This window comes from Sparus aurata, chromosome 10, assembly GCF_900880675.1.
Source record: "Sparus aurata chromosome 10, fSpaAur1.1, whole genome shotgun sequence".
Taxonomy (NCBI): Eukaryota; Metazoa; Chordata; class Actinopteri; order Spariformes; family Sparidae; genus Sparus; species Sparus aurata.
In genome coordinates this window covers 8,768,630-8,789,039 of record NC_044196.1, presented here as the reverse complement: position 1 = coordinate 8,789,039, position 20,410 = coordinate 8,768,630, and the positions used below count along the sequence as shown (strand labels likewise).

General features: G+C 42.6%; 1 protein-coding gene across 4 annotated transcripts; it reads right to left on the bottom strand.

Annotated features, from left to right (window-relative positions):
- Positions 1-93: 93 nt before the first annotated feature.
- LOC115590444 (type II inositol 3,4-bisphosphate 4-phosphatase-like) lies at positions 94-16,918 on the bottom strand. Of its 4 annotated transcripts, XM_030431803.1 has the most exons (27): positions 16,791-16,918; positions 16,111-16,313; positions 15,241-15,365; positions 15,071-15,152; positions 14,094-14,318; positions 13,157-13,204; positions 12,322-12,419; positions 12,094-12,216; positions 8,596-8,675; positions 6,099-6,192; positions 5,889-5,958; positions 5,607-5,754; positions 5,270-5,400; positions 5,019-5,126; positions 4,787-4,895; positions 4,361-4,526; positions 4,083-4,271; positions 3,680-3,824; positions 3,363-3,565; positions 3,109-3,232; positions 2,872-2,998; positions 2,333-2,473; positions 2,014-2,111; positions 1,618-1,715; positions 1,366-1,520; positions 887-1,140; positions 409-534 (listed from the first exon to the last, which is right to left on the bottom strand). In XM_030431803.1, the coding sequence occupies exons 2-26, from the start codon at positions 16,223-16,225 to the stop codon at positions 918-920; spliced, it is 3,225 nt and encodes a 1,074-aa protein (XP_030287663.1). In that variant the 5' UTR covers positions 16,226-16,313; positions 16,791-16,918; the 3' UTR covers positions 409-534; positions 887-917. The 4 variants fall into 4 exon arrangements, with proteins under 4 accessions (XP_030287664.1, XP_030287665.1, XP_030287663.1 ...); XM_030431804.1 differs by lacking the exon at positions 887-1,140 and having other exon boundaries at positions 94-534; XM_030431805.1 differs by lacking the exon at positions 887-1,140 and having other exon boundaries at positions 94-522.
- Positions 16,919-20,410: the final 3,492 nt, after the last annotated feature.

Below are 20,410 nucleotides of genomic sequence, written 5' to 3'. Positions count from 1 at the left end.
CAGGTAGCAATAACCTGTTCTGGTCCGACACTCCTGTGTTTGCAATGTGAGCACAACAACATCATTATAAAACACACAATAAGAGACATGCAACAAACCTTAGGCAGGGTTTTAATCCAGCATAAGAATATAATACTGCCTGGTTCTGAGAACACATGGGCCTCCTACAGGTGTGATGGTTCTGATCCGGCCCCGCATCAGTAAACTTTTGTTTCAAACATTTTTATATTTGTCATTTATTGCAGAAACGTGTTTGTAATCAAACACCTGCAGCGACAGTGAACAGCTGAGACGATCATCAGGAACATACAAACAACATTCACATTTTTATAAAACAAACACACACTTTACATGATTAAAACAAACAATCTTGAAATAAAAACGCTAAAAAAGATAAAGTGTCAGTGTGTCGACGACCCGAAGCTGCCGTCTGGAGGTCGGTACAGTTTGGGGAAGGTGAGGAGCTGAACGCCGCTGAAGGCGAACTTCCTGCTGCCCACGTTCTTCTGCACGTTCTCCATCCTGCAGCCATCCCTGCACACACACACACACACACACACACACACACACACACACACACACACACACACACACACACACACACACACACACACACACAGTAGAAAGACGTGCACACAGTCAACAGTGAGTGCTTCAACATTCTGCTGAATAGCAAAATAATATACACACACAGAAGTGCAGGCATGATAAATTAAAGGAACAGGTCACCCAAAAATAAATAATTCAGTCTTCATCTCCTCCCTCCATGATGATAGTAAGTCAGGTGAAGTCTCATATTTCTGGAGCTTCACAATAAAACAGAGTTGCAGCATTCTGGAAAACAAAACCTCCCCAGACTACAGTGGTAGTTAATATATATATATACTTTGTTCCCAGTGTTCCCAGTGTGTGCTGCTCTACTGGTATTTGGCCATCAGTATAACCAGGCTGAGGATGAGCCAAACCACCAGCAGGTGAGAGGTCACCAGGAGGAAGGCCACCGGGTACAGGTGTCGTCTGGGAGCTTTGGGGGCCAGACACAGCGGGACCCCCGAGGGAGGCTCCCCGGGCTCTAACCCACAGACTGTGAACCCTGACTGGGCATAACAGCCCAGCATCTGCCCCAAGGACAGACGAGACCTGGAGGAGTGTGTGTGAGCAAGAGAAGGAGACAGGAAGAAGAGAAAAGAAACATGATGGTGAAAGAAAAAGAAGAAGAGAAACCAAGGAAACAGGCGTAAAAACAAATGAAAGGCTGAACTGAGAACAAAAATAATAAGAGGAAAGGAAATAAGGACAAAGGAGGAAGGTGAGGAGGAAGAAGTGAGGAAGAGTGTGGTGGTTAGATTCAGGATGTAAACGAACCTCCTCATGCAGTCGAGGGCGGTGCTGAAGTGCTGCTGGCTGAGTGTGTGTCGCTCTCTCAGTAACACACACTGCTCCAGCGTCACCGACATCGCCGTGCGGTCCTTCGCACTCTTACAGCTCGTCAGACGCACGCCGTTCACCTTACGACACACCTGAACACACACACACACACAAGCATTTCATCAGGAGAAACATGTCTCTCCGTTACTCAGCCGAGCAGGTCTCGTACAGACCGTCCACTCGTCCTACCATAGCAGCGATCCACAGAACCTCCACGTTCTTCCTCTTCCTGGTTTCTATGCTGCGATCCAAAGACGACAACAGGTCCGATAGTGACTGGATACCAGCTGACACAGAGAGAGAGAGAGACAGACAGAGAGAGAGACAGACAGAGAGAGACAGAGACAGAGAGAGAGAGAGAGAGAGAGAGAGAGAGAGAGAGAGACAGAGAGAGAGGGTCAGTCTGACTCCTTCTTCTTCTTCTCATCAGTTTCTTTTCTGCATCCATCTTAAATCCTTTTCGCACAATAATTCCAAAAAAAGATTTTATGGCTTCTCATTAACGTACATCACCGCCTAACATTGGTGCATAACATACAGACTCTCCAGGGACTGAAAACACTTTAGAACAGTCCTGAGTCTCACCCGTGTGAGGCAGCGTGTCTCTCAGACTGTGACAGAACGCTCGGAGACGCTCACAGCTCTGTTGGTTCACTCTCTCCTGCAGCGAGCTGTCGCCAAACCTGAAACACAAATCAAATGTTCTGTTCTGTAAACCAGCATGTGCATTTATCCTCCAGACGAAGTGTACATCTTATTTTTCCATCACATTGGTCAAATTTTCTACCTCGATACTCTAAATCGATCACATCAGGCAGCAGTGGATCGATCACGATAGAGGCGATACTGATCAATATGTTTGTCGTGTGTGTGTGTGTGTGTGTGTGTGTGCGTGTGTGTGTACCTCTCAGCCAGACTCTGCTGCTGGTTGATTCCGATGTTGAACAGAACCGGATGAACTCGTATCAAATGTCCCTCTCTCAGTTCCCGGGGCAACGACCCGAAGGTCTCCGGGGGCAACGGGACCTCGACAACCAAACTGCCCCTGAAGAGAGATCAAGACCAGAGATCTGTTAGAGAAAGTATGGGAGCTATGAGAGCTGCTCAGTGGAAGCCAAGAAGGTTTGACCTCCAGGGGAATAAAGTTACCCAGAATAGAAACTGGGCAGCCCGAAGTGTGTTTGTGAACTCTAAACTCCACCGGTCCAGCTGCTAACTTCCTGTTCAGCCCTCTGCTAACTTAAAAGACGGAGTGAAACAATTTAATTGAGCGACTTTCCAAATGTTATCAGACTGAATGGATCAAATTCTGACAGAGAAATAAGTCATTTCAGGAGGTTCTGATGCTCAGAAAAACACGGTTAACAGACACTTCCTGGTGGCTTCACAAACACACACAGTGCTGAGGGTGTGTGTGTGTGTGTGTGTGTGTGTGTGTCTCACCATGTTCCCCTGAGCGTCGGCAGCAGGTCGTCTGGTTGTTCTGTTTTGGCCTCGGTGACAGTGAACGCAACACTGCTCAGGTCAGCCACGCCCACCTCCATGTCCTCCAGCATCCCCACCTCGTCACCTGACACACACACACACACACACACACACACACACACACAGTAAGTCTATATACAGCATGTAGAGCAGGTTAATGTGTGTGTGTGTGTGTGTGTGTGTGTGTTTGCATACCGTAAGTGCTGAGCAGGCCTTCAAACTGAGCCAGAACTCCGACAGAGTGAAGCTGCTGCAGGAAGTCCGGATCCTCCAGACCTCCGTACAGCTTCAACACGAAGCCACACACCACTGCTGACAGCTGAGACACACACACACACACACATACACACGCACACACACACACACACACACACACACACGATTGATTGATGATTGATAGGGATAAACAGGGGATCTGATCCTCCAGCCTGTAAAAAAAGATGCCTCACCGCCTGGCTGAAGACGGCGTGGCGTCTCTGCACGATGTGGGCCGGTCCCTGAGCGACTGTCCCCGTCACCGCCCCCTGCAGGACCACGAAGGTCATGGCGGTCCGGGCCTTATCCACCGCCTCACGCACACAGTCCCTGAGAGTGACCACCAGGGGGAGCAGCTGCTCCTGCCAGGAGGAGGCCGAGGAGGAGGACGGGGAGGCTGAAGGAGACGGACCACTTCATTACCACAAAATCAAACCAATCAGCGTCGTTTTAAAGGTTCGCTTGTAGTTTTGGTTAAATACTGTTGTATTCAGTTTGTATAAAGTCTCACCGGTGTTCTGAGAGTTTGTGTCCCCGGTGGTTTCCTGCTGCTCTGATGATGTCATCTCCTGTGGGCGGTCCTCCCGCCCCTGCAGCCGGTCACCCATGGCGATGATGCAATTGAGGCTCATGGCGACGTTCGCCCACGCTCTGTCCTACACAAACACACACGTGTTAATTTGGCAAACGTGGTGATCAAACACTTTGGACGGAGGCAGTATAACAAGATTAACAATAAAGTTGATTAACATCACAGCACTGAAACTTCACAGAGGAAATAATCTGCATCATAATCTCTCTCTAAAAACAAAAACAATGTGACCGATCTAATATGTGAAGGGCCGACATCAGTCACCTGATTTATCACTCTAATCAAAACAAGTATCACAACAACATCAACAAACACAACTTGCCCATTCCTCCTCGTCGTACTCGTCTTGTTGCCATAGCGAGGTCTGTCCCTCCTGATTGGCTGTCGCGCTGTCACTCAGCGACCCGTTGCTGTGGGCGTGGCTGCTGGCGCTGTCCGAGCGCTGGCTGCGGATCAGCAGCAGGGCGCTTTTCACCAGCTCGTCTTTGAGCGCGTGAACAAACAGTTCTGTCTGAGTGAGAGGGAGGGAAACACGTTGTGTCACGTCTCTGTGTCGTCATGATGTCACCTGTGTTCTTCTTCTTCTTCTTCTCTCCTCACCTGCTGCGTCAGACCGTCCAGAACCTCCTGCAGCCGGGTCACGTTCAGCTCCAGAGAGACTGACAGCAGCTCCTCAGCCAGCCCGAACACCAGAGGCTGCAGCTGGGCCACGCTGGACAGCAGCTCCCTCGCTCTGGAGCTCTCATCCCGGGAGTAAGAGACAGATCTGAGGGGGAGAGAGAGAGAGGGAGAGGAGAGAGAGAGGGAGAGAGGGAGTTTAACACGATCGTCTTCAGCTTCTCTCCTCTTCAGATCTTCCAGCTGATGTTTTCAAACCTTCTGACAAATAATGTCTGAACAAAAAGTCACGTGTGTTCTGATCCACAACACAGCGCCACTAATCCTGACAGAGATTATAGAGATTATAATCCACAGGCAACAATATCAAGAGAGCACACACACACACACACACACACACACACACACCTGTCTCTGTGGCTGGTGTGTTTGCTCAGCAGTCTCTTCAGTCCTCCGTGTTTGAAGGACTGATGGTGATCAGCCGGAGCTCCGACTGTCATCACCTCGTACCAAACACCTGGAGAGAGACGATGTTACAGAGTCACAAACACTGAAGAAATCGAGTGAAGAAATGACGGAGCGTGAGGAAAAATTTAAACAAGCGTCATAAAAAAAGAAGAAGAAGAAGAGGAGTGTGTACCTGAGCTGTCAGGACTGGTGACCTCCATCCTCTGTGAGTGCAGGTTGGTTGGAACAAACTGAAGGTGTTTGTCTGATTTACTGGTGCTGGACTTGAAACAGGACGACGCTGCAAACAAATGTACAAGAAACATAAACCAACAAACTCAAACTAATCAATTATCAAAATAGCTGAGAACTAATGAATTCATCATTGCTGCTTTCACCCCCGACAGCTAAAGTTTGATGGTTTGGCCCTTTAATCCACCTCACCTGAGAGTTTGTCGAGCTCAGCGAGCATTTCCTGATAACAGCCAATCAGGTGGTTACAGTGATTGATGACGTCATGGCGGAGCTCGTTCCAGTGAGGTGAAAGGTCACCAAGCTCCTTCACTTCCTTGATCCTGAGGAAGACGATCACAGGCTGTTTTCTTTTTTCCCATAAGCATCAACATTGTGAAAGAAGCGTCTGGATTCATGTTTTTGAGCCTCACGACAGTAAAACGAGCAAAACGACTTGTTTTCCTGTCAGAATCTGAGCCATTCTGTCCAATAAAACTTTAAAACACTCTCCGTAGCCTCTCAACAGAAGACAAACACAAACACTGACCTGCTCGTGTGCTCGCGTATGAGCGCGCTCAGTAGCTGTTTGGGTAAAGAGAACGACAGTGGCGTCTCTGACATCTGTTCCCTGACCAGCAGCCATCTTTGATCCACCGTCTGAAACCTGTACACCTTACACACCTGAGCACACAGCACTGCACACACACACACACACACACACACACACACACACACACACACAAAGGTTATATTAAGGACCATAAACATGTTTTTATCACTAAGAGCTCCTTCCCTGCAGAACAACACTGTGATGGTGTTTGTGTCTCACCTGCTCTCATCATCGGACTGTTTTCTTTGTCTTGGAAGGAGCTGTGAAGGCTGTCGCACAGCGCCAGACACTGAGGACAGGAAGACGATATACAGCAGGTGAAATTAGAAAGAAATACGTCTTTATTTCCTTCTTCTTCACCTCATTCTTGCCCTCTGTGTGTCCTGTGATCTAGAGTTGAAGGTAACTTTCTTCTTCTTCTTGTCTCACCTTGTGTTCAGGAGGAGTTTTGTCCTCGCTCTCTCCTTCCATCTGCAGACGGGACACCTTCACCTCCCCGACCTCGTTCACTCCGTCCATCGTCCTGATGAGAAGAGTGAAAAGAAGAGAAGAATAACTCGTGATGTCTGGAAACACAAACATGTCTGAATGCTCAGGAAGAGTTTTACCTTCAGCAGGACAATAAATCCTCCAGACTTTGACTGATAATAACTTTTACTTCCTCTTCATGTGCATTTTTTTCCTCCCAGCTCAGTTCCATGAACCTCAGTTAAATATAGGTTCAAAACTAACTATCCTATCTAACAAGAAATACAGCGTTATAACTAGCAACCTCAGATAACCACTTAGCTTGACTAGTAAAGAGAAAACTAGAGAGAAATATTAGCATCACTAAAAAGGTGACAAACTACATGAAATACAAATTACAGGGGACAAAATGTGGGACAAAGCTGGTCTTTGTAGTTGTGAAGGCACCATTAACCTGAAACAAGATAATTAGCAAAACCAGGCTAACCGGAAATATGATAACTACGAAGTGAACGCTAACTAGAACCAAGACAGCGCTAACGAGAACAACATAGCTAATGGGAAAAAGCTAACTAGAAACAACTTAATAACAAAAGTTAACAACAAACAACGTAATTAACAGGACAAAGTTAACTAGAAGAAGACAACTAGCAAGATAAAGCTAACTAGAAACAACGATGGCTAGTAGGACAAGGTTAAACAGAAACAAGATAACTAGAGATACTTTACTAAAGACGGGATATTGAACAGAAACAGAACAACAAGCAAGACAAGTTAACTACAGACCAGATAACCAGAACAGAAAGCTAACACGTGTACATGTATCTTTACTCCTCTACCAGCACAACGAGATATCCAACTCTGTTACGTGATGTTGTCAAAGATCATCAGCGAGACAAAGTGAAAAGAAGAGTGAGACAACACTACCTCCTGTTTCCTCTCTGAGAACATATCAAGCAGCAGCATGAAGCTCCATAACTGCCAACCTGCCCCAGAGGTATGTACTAACAATCGGACACACCTGGATGAAGCGTGCCAGCATGGACACGCCTTCTGACAGACGCTACACAGATCACACCTCACACTCCTTCTGTCCACCCTGTCTCTGTCTCTGTCTCTCCGACTATGACTCCCTGTCTCATCCTCTGAAGGTGTTGTCATGTAAAAGCAGGAAGAGACGGACGTTTCTACTCTCTGCGGAGGTGGAGCAACACACTCCCCATCTCACTTCCTCATGTGGCAACAGGTATCCAGGCAACAGACAATCAGGTGACATTGACAACTGTGTGAAACCTCGATGAGGTGACTTTCATTCATGTCACTTGGGAACAGAGCATGGAGGATATGTATGGTGGTTAAAGATGAATACAGTAAACCTTTGTGTGTTTTCAGATTCAGATTCAGCATTTAGGAGCTTTCATGTTTCTGGGTTGTCTCTTAAACAAGATGAGTAGCTAGATGAAGCTAACTAGAAACAAAATAACAACAAGGACAAAGTTTACTAAAAACAAGTGACTCGTAAGGCAAAGCTAACTAGAAACAAGATAACTAGCAAGACAAAGTTTACTAGAAACAAGATAACTAGCAAGACAAGCTAACTAGAAACAAGATAACTAGCAAGACAAAGCTAAGTAGAAACAAGACAACTAGCAAGACAAGCTAACTAGAAACAAGATAACTAGCAAGACAAGCTAACTAGAAACAAGATAACTAGCAAGACAAAGCTAACTAGAAACAAGACAACTAGCAAGACAAGCTAACTAGAAACAAGATAACTAGCAAGACAAGCTAACTAGAAACAAGATAACTAGCAAGACAAAGCTAACTAGAAACAAGATAACTAGCAAGACAAAGCTAACTAGAAACAAGATAACTAGCAAGACAAAGCTAACTAGAAACAAGATAACTAGCAAGACAAAGCTAACTAGAAACAAGATAACCAGCAAGAAAACGCTAACTAGAAACAAGACAACTAGCAAGACAAAGCTAACTAGAAACAAGATAAGTAGAAGGACAAAGCTAACTAGAAACAAGATATCTAGCAAGACAAAGCTAACTAGAAACAAGATATCTAGCAAGACAAAGCTAACTAGAAACAAGATAACTAGCAAGACAAAGCTAACTAGAAACAAGATAACTAGCAAGACAAAGCTAACTAGAAACAAGATGATGAGTAGGACAACGCTAACTAGAAATAAGATGATGAGTAGGACAACGCTAACTAGAAACAAAGCTAGACAAAGAAAAGATAACTATCAAGACAGAGCTAACTAGGAACAAAACAAGTCAGAGAAGACTACACAGAAACACAAAATTAGTAGCTAGACAACTTGACCTAGAGACAAAATCGCTAACAAGATGAAGCTATGTTAGCTAGAGGAGGAACTAGGAGCTGTTTTTGCTGAGAATAACAGATGTAAGGGTGTTTAGTGGGAGAAAATAAGAGGAGGTGTGTTACCTGAGGCTCATGGAGATGTGAGGCTCCTTGGACCTGAGCAGATCTCTGATGGAGAAGGAGGTGAAGCCCAGAAAGCTCCTCTGACAAAGAGAGAGAGAGAGAGAGATGTTTTTATCTTACATTAAGCTGGGACATTCTGGTGCTTTGGGCACATTTTACTGCTCTAATCCAGATATAATCCAGCTATGAGACGTGTCCAGACAGTGTAGGGTCGCAGCAGACTGTCTGCAGGAAGAAGCTCCTTGTAGAAACACAGGCGAGCTCGTCGCTGCCACGACTGAAGAGCCTCACGTTACATCAAACTTCAGGTTACATAAAGGGGCTGTCACACAGGTTTAATCTCCCTCTAAATGTTCTGTAATATTAATTAATAAATGTCCCATTCTGTCTGACTCACACACACACACATACTCACACACACTCGTCAAGGCCACGCACCAAAGACGGACGCAGTGAAGGCATTAAACTCATCACTCTGTTGCCATGAGGATAATCAGAAGCTCAGAGGATTACCTTGATGAGTGAAAAGCACTCATCAGCCAACAGATTCACTCACAGTCACTGAATGTTCATCAAACTGAGCTCAGACACACATTCAACTTCTTTTATTCTTGTGTTTCTCATGTCTTTATTCTATTCCGGTTAAACAACACTGATATTCGAGAGAAATTAAGCTGAAAAGGTTTTTAAGCTAATAACTTTTCTGCCTCCAGCTTCTCAGACATTGTTTCCGCCCCCAAAACAGACTCTAGTACAAGTAGAAGTACTGATTCATCTTCTTTACTCCAGTAAAGTAATAGATTACAGGCTCTGACATGTACTCAGAGTATCAGAGTAAAAAGTCTCCCTCTGAAGGACATTTGTGGTAAAAGCTAACTGAAGCTCACGTCATATTAATAGAGTTCAAAGACTATTAAAGTTAAAGGTAGAATCAGTAGGATTTGTCCCAGCTGTTCCTGAACGCACCACAAAGACAGTTGATTGTTGAGTCTCATTCCCAGGACGTCAAATAGACACATGTTGGGTTGGTAAAGCGTCCCGAGCAGCAACAAAGAGAGAAAATCAGAAACTCTCTGCAGATACGAGACACTAACACGCCTTTTCTCCTCGTTCCAGTCTCCCTCTCTGTCTGTTTACGGCTTCTTACATCTTTGTCTCGTCTCGTCTGCCGCAATATACTGATAATAATGCATAATTCACCTCGAATGCATCAAACTAAAGTGACGAGCGCGTAGAGAGAGAAAGTGTCAGAGAAATAAATACTCAAGAAATACAGAAGTACTGAAACTACAAGAAGAAGTGTTTGTTACATCCCCTCTCTGATCTTCTGTGAAGGGAAACTTCACATCTTTGTGTTTTGGACTGTTTATCAAACTAAACCAGACTTCTGAGGGAAACTTTTGTGGCCATTTTTCCTTTTACTGACGTTTTACAACAAATTATTGATCAGTAACAAGAATTATTTGTTACCGTTGGTCAAAAAAAGTCATTTCGTAGTTTGACAGAGGAGAAACTACGAATCACTGATCAGCAACACATTCTGCTGTGAACGTCTCAGCTGTCGTCAGCGAGACATCCTCAAACACAGAACCACCGTCAGACAGAAGGAAACAAACAAACAGGATGTCGAGATGTTAACACCACACACACCACACACACACACACACACAGACACACACACACACACACACACACACACACACACACACACACACACACACACACACACACAGTTGCCTCATTTCCTCATTTGCAGTTGAAGGTTTAGGTAACACACACGCTCAGTGAGCTAATCCTTCCCACTGAGTTCTTGAACAAAACAAGAGGCTTTAAGATTAAATGTTAATCCCAAACAAACCTACACACACACACACACACACACACACGCACACTCTCTACCTGTCCAGCAGAGGAGCTGTTCTCTCCTGGTGGACAGAAACATTTGGTGCAGGTGATCATCGCTTTCTGCATCTCCGGAAATTAATTAAAAAAAAAAAAAACTGAAAAAAACAAAGAAACAAAGAAAGACTTCCTTCCTGTTTACTTCCTGTTGTGTTTCCTGTTTTTTTTTTACATCAGCTGATGAGTCATGTTAATATGAACGTCACACGCTGCCGTCTGCAGGTTTCACAGCCAATCCTACAAAATAAAAACAGGCTCTTCTTTTTACCTACACGGAAAGTTTGAACAAAAACTGCTTCACGTAACCAAAACACCTCGATAACTAAAAAAGTTCTTAAAAATAAAAAGAAGGAAAACAGACGTAAAACCAGTAAACCAAGCACACTATTTAATACGTGTGTTAAAATGATAAAGTGTCAGAGAGCTTAAAACTGTAAGATGCATTAACAAATCGTCCTACAAAGTGCAGCTGTGCTTTTACATTAAGAAACTCCAATTTAGAGAATCAGAGTTGGACATGGATTTTATTCTTTTATCAGTCTGAAAGTAACTGCTACTTTGTTCTATAAAGTTTGTCCGATCCGTCGTGAGCTGATCTTTGTCCTCCTCTCACTGCTGGTTGCTTTTATATGAGTCTTTTAACCGGCAGTTATAAACAACTTTATATAGTTAAATTAGAAAATGTTGACGTGGTCTTCAGGAAAAGACGACGAACAGAGCGAGAGAGACCACTGAAATTCTACAGCACCATTATAGACACACTGCTTTCAAAACGGCACTTTTCTTGTGAATTATCATATTTTTCGTTGAACAAAATAACAAAAAGTTCTCAAATCTAAATCTTAGCTGCACCTGAACGCACTGTCGGAATTAAATCTTATTCTACGATCTCAGAGAGTCAAACAAACGACCGAGCGTGAAGTGAAATCTGTCGCCAGCTGCAGCTAAAAGACGGCTTCTCCTGCTCTCTTCCTGCCACATGATGGATTAACAGACAGTAAAAATGCAGACGAAGAAGAAAGAAAAGCAACAACCGAGGAAAAAGACGAATCCGGACAAAATAATCCATTAACGGTGAAAAATCCTGCAGTCGTCTCGTCTGCAGCAGACTAACACACACCGGCCCAGCATCTCTCCGCTCCCTCCATCACCTTTTCCTCCGCCTCTTCGGTCATGGCCGACAGGATTAAAACCCCGCTGGCATCATGGGAAATATGCAGATTAGCGAAGCGCCCAGTGGGCAGGTCGGGCCGAGGGGCACAAAGAAAAGAGAGAAAAGAGGAAAAAAAAACGGAAATAACCATTTAACTAAAAATCTCTTTCTCTCTCTGGCTGTCCTCGTTTCACCTTCTCTCTCCGTCTCTTTGTGTGTGTGTGTGTGTGTGTGTGTGTGTATGTGTGTGTGTGTGTGTGTGTGTGTGTGGAGATTAACTGAATTGAGAGAGAGAGTGTGTGTTGGAAATCTACCACCACTGGTATTACACATGAACACATCCTTTGCTCTAATCCTCTTATATACACTATTTTTTCAGACACACACACACACACACACACACACAGACACACACACACACACACACACACACACACACTCACTGCGGTGTGTGTCGTCGGCTCCTCTGCGTGGTAAACGGTAACTTTGATCCTGCTGTGATGGTAGAGAGGACAGTCGCCACAGAAACTCACTGATGTCAGAAACACACCGCCATCATCCGCCCCCTGAAACACACACACACACACACACACTTTTAAATACAGCCTGATGTTACTAAGTCCTATTGTGTGTGTGTGTGTGTGTGTGTGTGTGTGTGTGTGTGTTAGTACCTGCACTGCCTCAGCACAGCAGTACTTCCTGAGTGTGTGAGTGTGTGTGTCGATCACTGAAACTTGAATCTGGACTCTGGCTGCCACGGTAACCACACCTACAGAGAGAGAGAGTGTGTTGACATAGGAAAGTGTGTGTGTGTGTGTGTGTAGAAGTACTAATACTACAGTGTAGAAATACTCTGTTACGAATGTATAACGTCCTGCATTCAAAACACCTTAAAAGGGGCATTCTGTAGTTTTAGAGAAGAAATTCAAACTCAGAATTTTAATATTTACAACAAACTTTTCTCCATCAGTGAATGAACAAAACTGTTCTCAGAGGAAGATAAGGTCCCAGAACACTGATAGAAACTAGAGAGGTGGCAGGGTCCGCCACATATAAACAAAGTAAAACAGTATAAAGTGTTCTTAAAGGTCAGTATGTTTACTCAGTCATGTAAACAAAGAGAGTTTGTTTATTTAGTTTGTTTAGACAGAAAATAATGAGTCAGGGAAGAACTTTCTCAGCTGAAAACATCAGAGTGCTCCTTTAAAGGAAAACCAGTCATCATACTGTTACACTTCGGATGATATTCGGCGGACCCTGCCACCTTTCTAGCTTACAAACTAGCCGTGGGCTAACTGGTTAGCATGCTAAATCCTATATGTCTCTGCAATGCATTGAAAGACGTCTTCGACATAACAACGACACTGTTATTTCTTTATATTCTGTTGATGATAACAAACTGATACTTTCCACCATTGTGTGTGTGTGTGTGTGTGTGTGTGTGTGTGTCTGTGTGTGTGTCTGTGTGTGTGTGTCTGTGTGCTTGTGTGTGTGTGTGTCACATACCGACCCTCAGGTGCAGTGGAGTGACTTTAGCAGCAGGTTCAGCTCCACCTTGTGGCAACACAACAACATTACATCAACACACAGGCTGCAACACTGCAGACTGAACTCTGATCAAACATGTTGAACAGTCACAAACAGTTTATACGTCGACGACTGAAGGTTAGACAAACATCTTGTAACTTTAATCAGCCTGCAGCAAAATGTTTGTTCACTGCAGTGTGAACCCATCAGTCAGCTCGTGTTTGTCTCAACATGTTTATGAAGGTTCTCAGTCATCGAGTGTAACAGACACAGTCGTCTCAGCCTGAGCAGGAGCTGGTTTACACACAGTAACCCACTACTGTGTGTGTGTGTGTGTGTGTGTGTGTGTGTGTGTGTGTGTGTGTGTGTGTGGTTCAGCTGGCACTAACTTTTCTTGTTTTGTGTGTTTACTTCTGCAAAACCCAACAGGAAGTAGATTTCGTCCCCGGCTGCACATGTGGGATGTTTTCTAAACTCTAGAAGTGACTGCACTGTTTCCTGTGACGCCTCTAAAAATATCTGCAACACTTTTTACACACTCAGAAAATAGAACTGCAGTCAAGGTTCACTTACTTCACCCGCAAACATAAAGATTAGAATACATACAAGACAGACTATTCTAACTGAGTAACCTTTATTACTCCTTATCTGTTAAGTCCATTATTAGACACATAAACAGATATTATCACTATATAACCACATGCTACAGCTTCACTGCATGTAGCACCAAACTGACTGACAGCTGTTTAAATGAAAGAACTACGACTGGATGACAACTACATCTTAATTATTGATGTTCTCAGAAGAGTTTTATTAGCAGGCAAAGAAGAAAACTGATATTTAAAGTTACAATCAGCTGATTGACAGAAATAATAACACATAAAATATGTTTTCTAATCTTTAAACTAATACTGACCTGCAGCTGCAGCGTCCTCCAGGCTCTCATCTCCCCCACAGACAGAAGCCGTGTGTGTGTGTTGTTGGGTGCGCTGGGCAGTGTGTGTGTCGATGAGTGTGCGGAGGTGTGTGATGCGTCGTCTCAGCATCTCGGTGTTGGCGTCTCGCAGGACCTCCAGCCAGGAAGTACAATCTGCAGAGCTGCCGCACTCGATGAACACGCGGGGGTCGCCGCTGTCAAAGCCTGGACACACACACACACACACACACACACACACACACACACACACACACACACAACCACACACTTGCTTAAAAAGGTACACTATGTAAGAATTCTACTAAAATTATCAACAGAATGAGAAGAAATAACAGTGTGGTCAGAGATGTTTATGAATCATGTTGCAGACACATCGACTCAAGTTAGCATGCTAGCACACAGTGCGGGCACAGGCAGCTAATAGGACCACTAGCTAAAAAGCTAACTGAGCTATCTAGCTAATGGCAGCTACAAACAATAGAGAATTGTAGAAATCAAAAGGGAACAGAGGATAACAAGAAGAACAGCGAAAGAGAGGAGAAAGAACCAGAACAAAACCAAAGGGGAGAGTAGAGAGGGGAGAAGAAAGAACAATAAAGGAGAGCAGTGGAACAAAAGAGAACAGCAGAGAAGAGAAAGAAACAGACGAGAACAAAATGAAAGAGAGCAGAAAGGAACACAAGGGAACAGAGGAGAACATGAGGGAACACATGAGAAGAAAGGGAAGAGAGGAGGGTAAAAGGCAACAATAAAGGAGCGTATGAGAACAGAACAGAGGGGAGCGGAAGAGAACAATAAAGGAACAGAGAAAAGAACACAGAACAGAGAAAAAGATAAAGGCATGAAACCGAAAAAAAACAAATGAGAGCAGAAGAGAATAAAACACAACACAAACGAGAGCAGAGAAGAAGAGAAGAGAACCAGCAGACATCAGAGTGTCGGTGTGTGTTACTCACTGACAGCCAGTCGTCTGTCGTCATCAGGAAGCTTCATTACTTCACATCTCTCCAACAGCAGAACCTCCTCCAGCTTTCCACCCTGCACACTCACACACACACTTTGGGTTGATGTTCTCTCATGTTACAGAACACAAACACAGGTCGCGCCCCGTCTCCGCCTCTCTCACCTGCTTGTTGAGGATGAAGAGCAGGTTTCCTCTCAGCCGGCAGAACTTCTTGCCGAGATCTGACACAGAGGAGGACGTTAGAACACACACAGAGGAACCTTCACGTTCTATTAGCGGCTGTTCTTCTGTCGCACACACAGACGTTCCAGGAAGTAAAGTCAGAGTGAGTCAGGGGACGGATATAGACGGAGACGGTGAAGGGATGAGGGCTGCCGAGGAGCCGTGGAGCAAGGCCACTGAGAGTGAGGGGAGAGAAGAACAAGGGAACAAAGGGAACGAAGGAGAACAGAGGAGGATGGAAAAAATACAAAAGAAGTCAAGAGAAGAGGAGACAACACAAAAGAGGATAGAGGAGAATAAAAAAGACAAAAAAGAAAAGAAAAAGAACAGAACAAACATTAGAACTCGACAGAACAACAGAGAACACAAATACAAGAGAACAAAAATGAACAAAGGAGAGTGGAAAACGCAGAAGGAACCATGGAGAACAGATCGGAGGAGGAAGAACGACAATCAAAGAGAACCACTCAGAACAGGACAGAACAAAAGAGAAGAGAACACAGAAGGAAATCGAGGGGAGAGAGAGAGAGCCGAGAAGAACAGAGGAGAAGAGAACAGGACAGAACAAAAGAGAACCAAACAGAACAGAAAAGAACAAGAGAATGATTGAGAACAGACGAGAACACAGAAGAATAAAGGAGAATGAAAAGGAACAGTAGAAAACAAAACAACAGAATGAAGTAGAACAGATGAGGACGACAAAAAACAAAAGAGAACAAAACACAGAGGAGAACCCAAAGACAACAGAACCACAGAGGGTAAAAGAGAAGAGACGGGGACACGAGCAGAACCGAGCAGAGCGTGTCGGACCTCTCTCCTGTCGTCCCACTCGCAGCGTTCCCTCTCTCTGGAAGTTTCCAGATGTTTCCTCTCTGGACAGAAACAGCAGCTGTCTGTGGTTCACCCTCAGCTTCATCCTCCTCATCTTCACTCATCTTCCTCAGGACACATCAACTGTCTGCTGGCTCCATCATCATCATCACCACCACCACCACCATCCTCATCCTCAGGGTCTGAATACAGTCACAGAAGAGTATAAATACATGTATATGATGACAGCATTATGAGCATGTTACCAAGAACATGGAGGATATGTCGTCACTGTCTGTATATGAAAGTATGATGAGAGTATTCTGTCTGATGAAGGTTACAGTAACTAGCAAGAAAACAAATACACGAACACTAAGACAAGAACAAAACGTCAGAAACATACTCATTACATTATGAAACGACACCGGCGGTGGACGCTGCAGTCAGTGTGAGTTTAAATTAAAGTAAATTAAATTAAGTAAATTAAATAACGTAAAGTTTAAATGAGCAGGACTCAGATCCCTGACAGCCGTTAGCGTTCAAACCGTTAATGCTAGTCTGTTGACACAAGTGAAACCTCGTTTAAAACAACCTTAAACGTCATAAAACAGCTTCATATGACACAGAGTGTACATAATCCAACATTTCTGACACTGTAGAGGTTAAACGGCAGCTCTTACCGGCAGAAAAAGCAGGTTTCTGGGCTCAGAATCAACTTGTAACCGTAGTTTGGTCTGAGAGGAAGCCATAGCGTGAAAACCGCTGGACTGCTCAAGTCTCGCGAGAAGTGCCTGTCCTCCCGTTGCGCTGCTCACGGAGCACCACAAGATGGCGGATTTGTTCAGTGTTGTCCTTCGTTTTGTCTGTTTCAAAGTTCATCGATTACAGTGAAAAAGGTGTCATATTCCTTGTATATGTGCACATGTCTGCTCAGTAAAGATGATTCTGAGTCTGAAATATATGAAAGCAACAACTTTTTGGCGGTTCAATGTGTAAATTAGTCCAAAAATACACAGTTAGACAGACAAGTACTTGTACTTTACTCGAGTATTTGCATTTTCTGCCACTTTATTCTTCCTCTCTACAACCTTCTGGAGGCAAATATTGTACATTTTACTTAACCTTACTACATTTATTTAATAGCAGAGATGGAAAGTAACGAAATACATTTACTCAAGTTACTGTATTGAGTACTTTTTTGTGTATTTTGTACTTTTTAAAGTCGTTTTTTAAAATGGGTAATTTTATTCTTACTTGATTACATTTTGAGTTAAATATTGTACTTTGCTACATTAAAAATACCAATCCGTTTCTGAGTAAAAGGAGACAGTGGACCTAGAACCTAGAACTCATAAATGACAAAAACCCTCGGCCACCTTTAAAAGAGTGTTTTTCCTTCAAAAAACAAGAAGCCAGCAGCGTCGTCATGCAGTGAAGATGTGGCCTCAGCTGCAACTCACTGTGAAAATCAACTGCTGCTCAAACCAAACACCATGTTTGTAGACTAATGCTCTTAAGCAAATGGTTTTACAAAAACTTGCCATTTTGTGTCCCTCAACAGAACTGCTCTGTAGATCTGAATAAACAATAAACATTATATATATACATATATAGTTTAATTTCTTTGATATGTCTAGTGACATAAAATAATAATCAATAGTTTTTAGAGTTTTAAATCCTTTTTGTGCAAAGCATCTTGCAAGAAATGTAAAAAGGTCCTGTCCCACAGAATGATTTTTCTACCTTCACTATGAAGGCCAGAAAAGTCAAACTGTCATATAAAAACTTTATCTTATATAAAGCCTCAAGTGTTGTTTCATTACTCATGAATGGGTTTTATTCTTAATATGTGTCAAATGTTGAAGATTTACACAATTTACTCGGTCCCTGGGTTTTTTGTAAACCCTGTTACTGTCAATGAAAACACCTCTTCAGAGATTATGGACTGTTCCAAAAGTCGCATCCTTCCAGGAGTTGAAATCACCTGCCTGTTATTAAGTTGATGGTGAAAAGACAAGTGAGTGTCTTCTTCTTTTAATGAATTTTCTTTGAGTTATGCAGAGGGGGACAGAGGAACAAGCTCATTGTGTCAGTCCTGTTACCACAAAGCATACTTTAAAATGTTATTTGTTGGAAATGTCATGAATGCACACTATGTGGAGTCATGACATTTACCACATGGTCAGTTATGGCTGCCAATGACATTTTTCGTCATCCCTGTTACCATTCTGTTGTAACAGGGATGGCGAAAGTATATGCTTCTGTGTGCACATGAAAATATACTTTTCTTTCCAAAAGTATTTACATAATTTACATGTTTTTGCAGGTTTCATACCTAAATATCATGTTTTTCTATTTATTCTACTGGTAGGCGGGCTACAGTTATCCTGCCTCTGACCTGACACCACACCAAGATCCAGAAATCAATCAACTCGAAACAGAAACATGCTCCTGAACACTTTCTGGAGGAATTACTTTTTCTCTGAAACTTTGTCAAAGTTCATCTCAAATCCTTCTAATTCATTTGCAAACCTGCCTCCGACCTAACCCTTCCCCAAGGTAAAAGAAAATGTCAATACAAATATGTCCCAATTAACTCAAAGTTCTGAAAATCTCATACCCATCTAGGAAAGGTGTGGATTCCTCTGACATTTGTCACTGTATTCCACTACAGTTCATTTCTGAGATTGTTGATACGGAGGTTGTTCAGCTGTCGCTCGTCACAGAGTTTCACCGCTTTAACTGGGAGCCACTGATTACACTGTGGGGCACAGCAGATATAACATTAGGCCAAACATGTTCAATACATCATTTATTTATGATTTAATTTCAATGTCTTCATGTTTTGAATAAAATAATCGGAATACATTTACATACAGAGCATCATCATCATTTTTCACCATCCTCAATAAATCTGTCTCCAAAATATTCAGATTAGTCATGTTTAATGAAAGATTTATGAATGTCCCATTATAACTTGATTATAACCATAACTGTAACTTAAACAAGCAGTATAATCAATACAGTATAATGTCAACCCTGTTACTTGTATTTTATTCTAATATAATGTAAAAAATGAAAAGACAAATGTAAAATCAACTCATTTTATATGTTAAGTAAAAGAGACCAGTAATCCACTCAAACAAACTGGGGTATTATTATTTTGTTTTCATAACTTTGTCTTGAAACAGAAGCTGCTGTGAGAGAGTCAGTTGTTAATGAGTAAATTCATTCATGGAAAAAAGTGAAATCTTCAATATTCTCACTTTGTAAACACACTCACTGTAACAAGGGGGATTGTATCTTTCACGGATCTGTTTTACATTTGGATCTGAAACCTTTTCAAACAGTAACTGATATGTCAGTAACAGGGTTAAAAAAACACATGTATGTTGTTTATATGTTAAACTAAGATGGCCTGAGATGGCACGGCACATTTTTCTAAGAGATATACTTCATCCAGAAAGGGCCTTAAAGACGTTTAAAACAGTACATTGAAAATCAAACATTAAGAACGGTAAATGGCACGTTTTCGTATACCGAGCTGGGACTGAGCCTTTTTAAGTCTTTAAGTTCATAGCAGCTGCCACTGAGTTTAACAAGTCAGGAGTTTATTTAAACATGTTTTATCAGTACTAAGCGCTCAGCCTGCCATCAGAACATGTTTCTGACACATAGATTTGAGTTTTGTGTTGATAATTTATGATGATTTCACTTGATTTGATTTGTGTTAATGTTGTTGATGTGTTTGAAGAAAAGAAGGATGACACTCAGAAAACACAATTTATTGCACTTTCACTTGAGGTATTGTTTGAAAATGTTTTCTGGGATGGTCTGAAGTAAAAGTGGCACATTAAACCTTAACAAGGGTCTTTAATGTGCTGTGTTGACAACTTAATATTGCTCTTACATGTATAAAGATTTTTCTTTAATTAAAAACGAAATAGTTCTGGATTTATGAGCCCTTGTCCTGTTTTCACTACATGCCCGGCTGGTTTTATCATTTTTTTTAAATGTAACTAAGTAACTTTTACTAAAAGTAGATTTTAAATTAACTACTTTTTACTTTTACTTGAGTATATTTTGAGACAGGTCATGTGCTTGACTAATATGTCATCAAAGTATTGGTACTTTTACTTGCGTTCAATATTTTATTATTTTTTCCACCTCTGTTTAAGATACTAATAACTGTATCAGAGCTGAAGCAGCACTTTTAAATTTAATCAACACTGACTTTGAAATGTTGATTATGCAAATCCTAAAACATATTAAATTATAGAGCAGATTCTGTACATTTAAA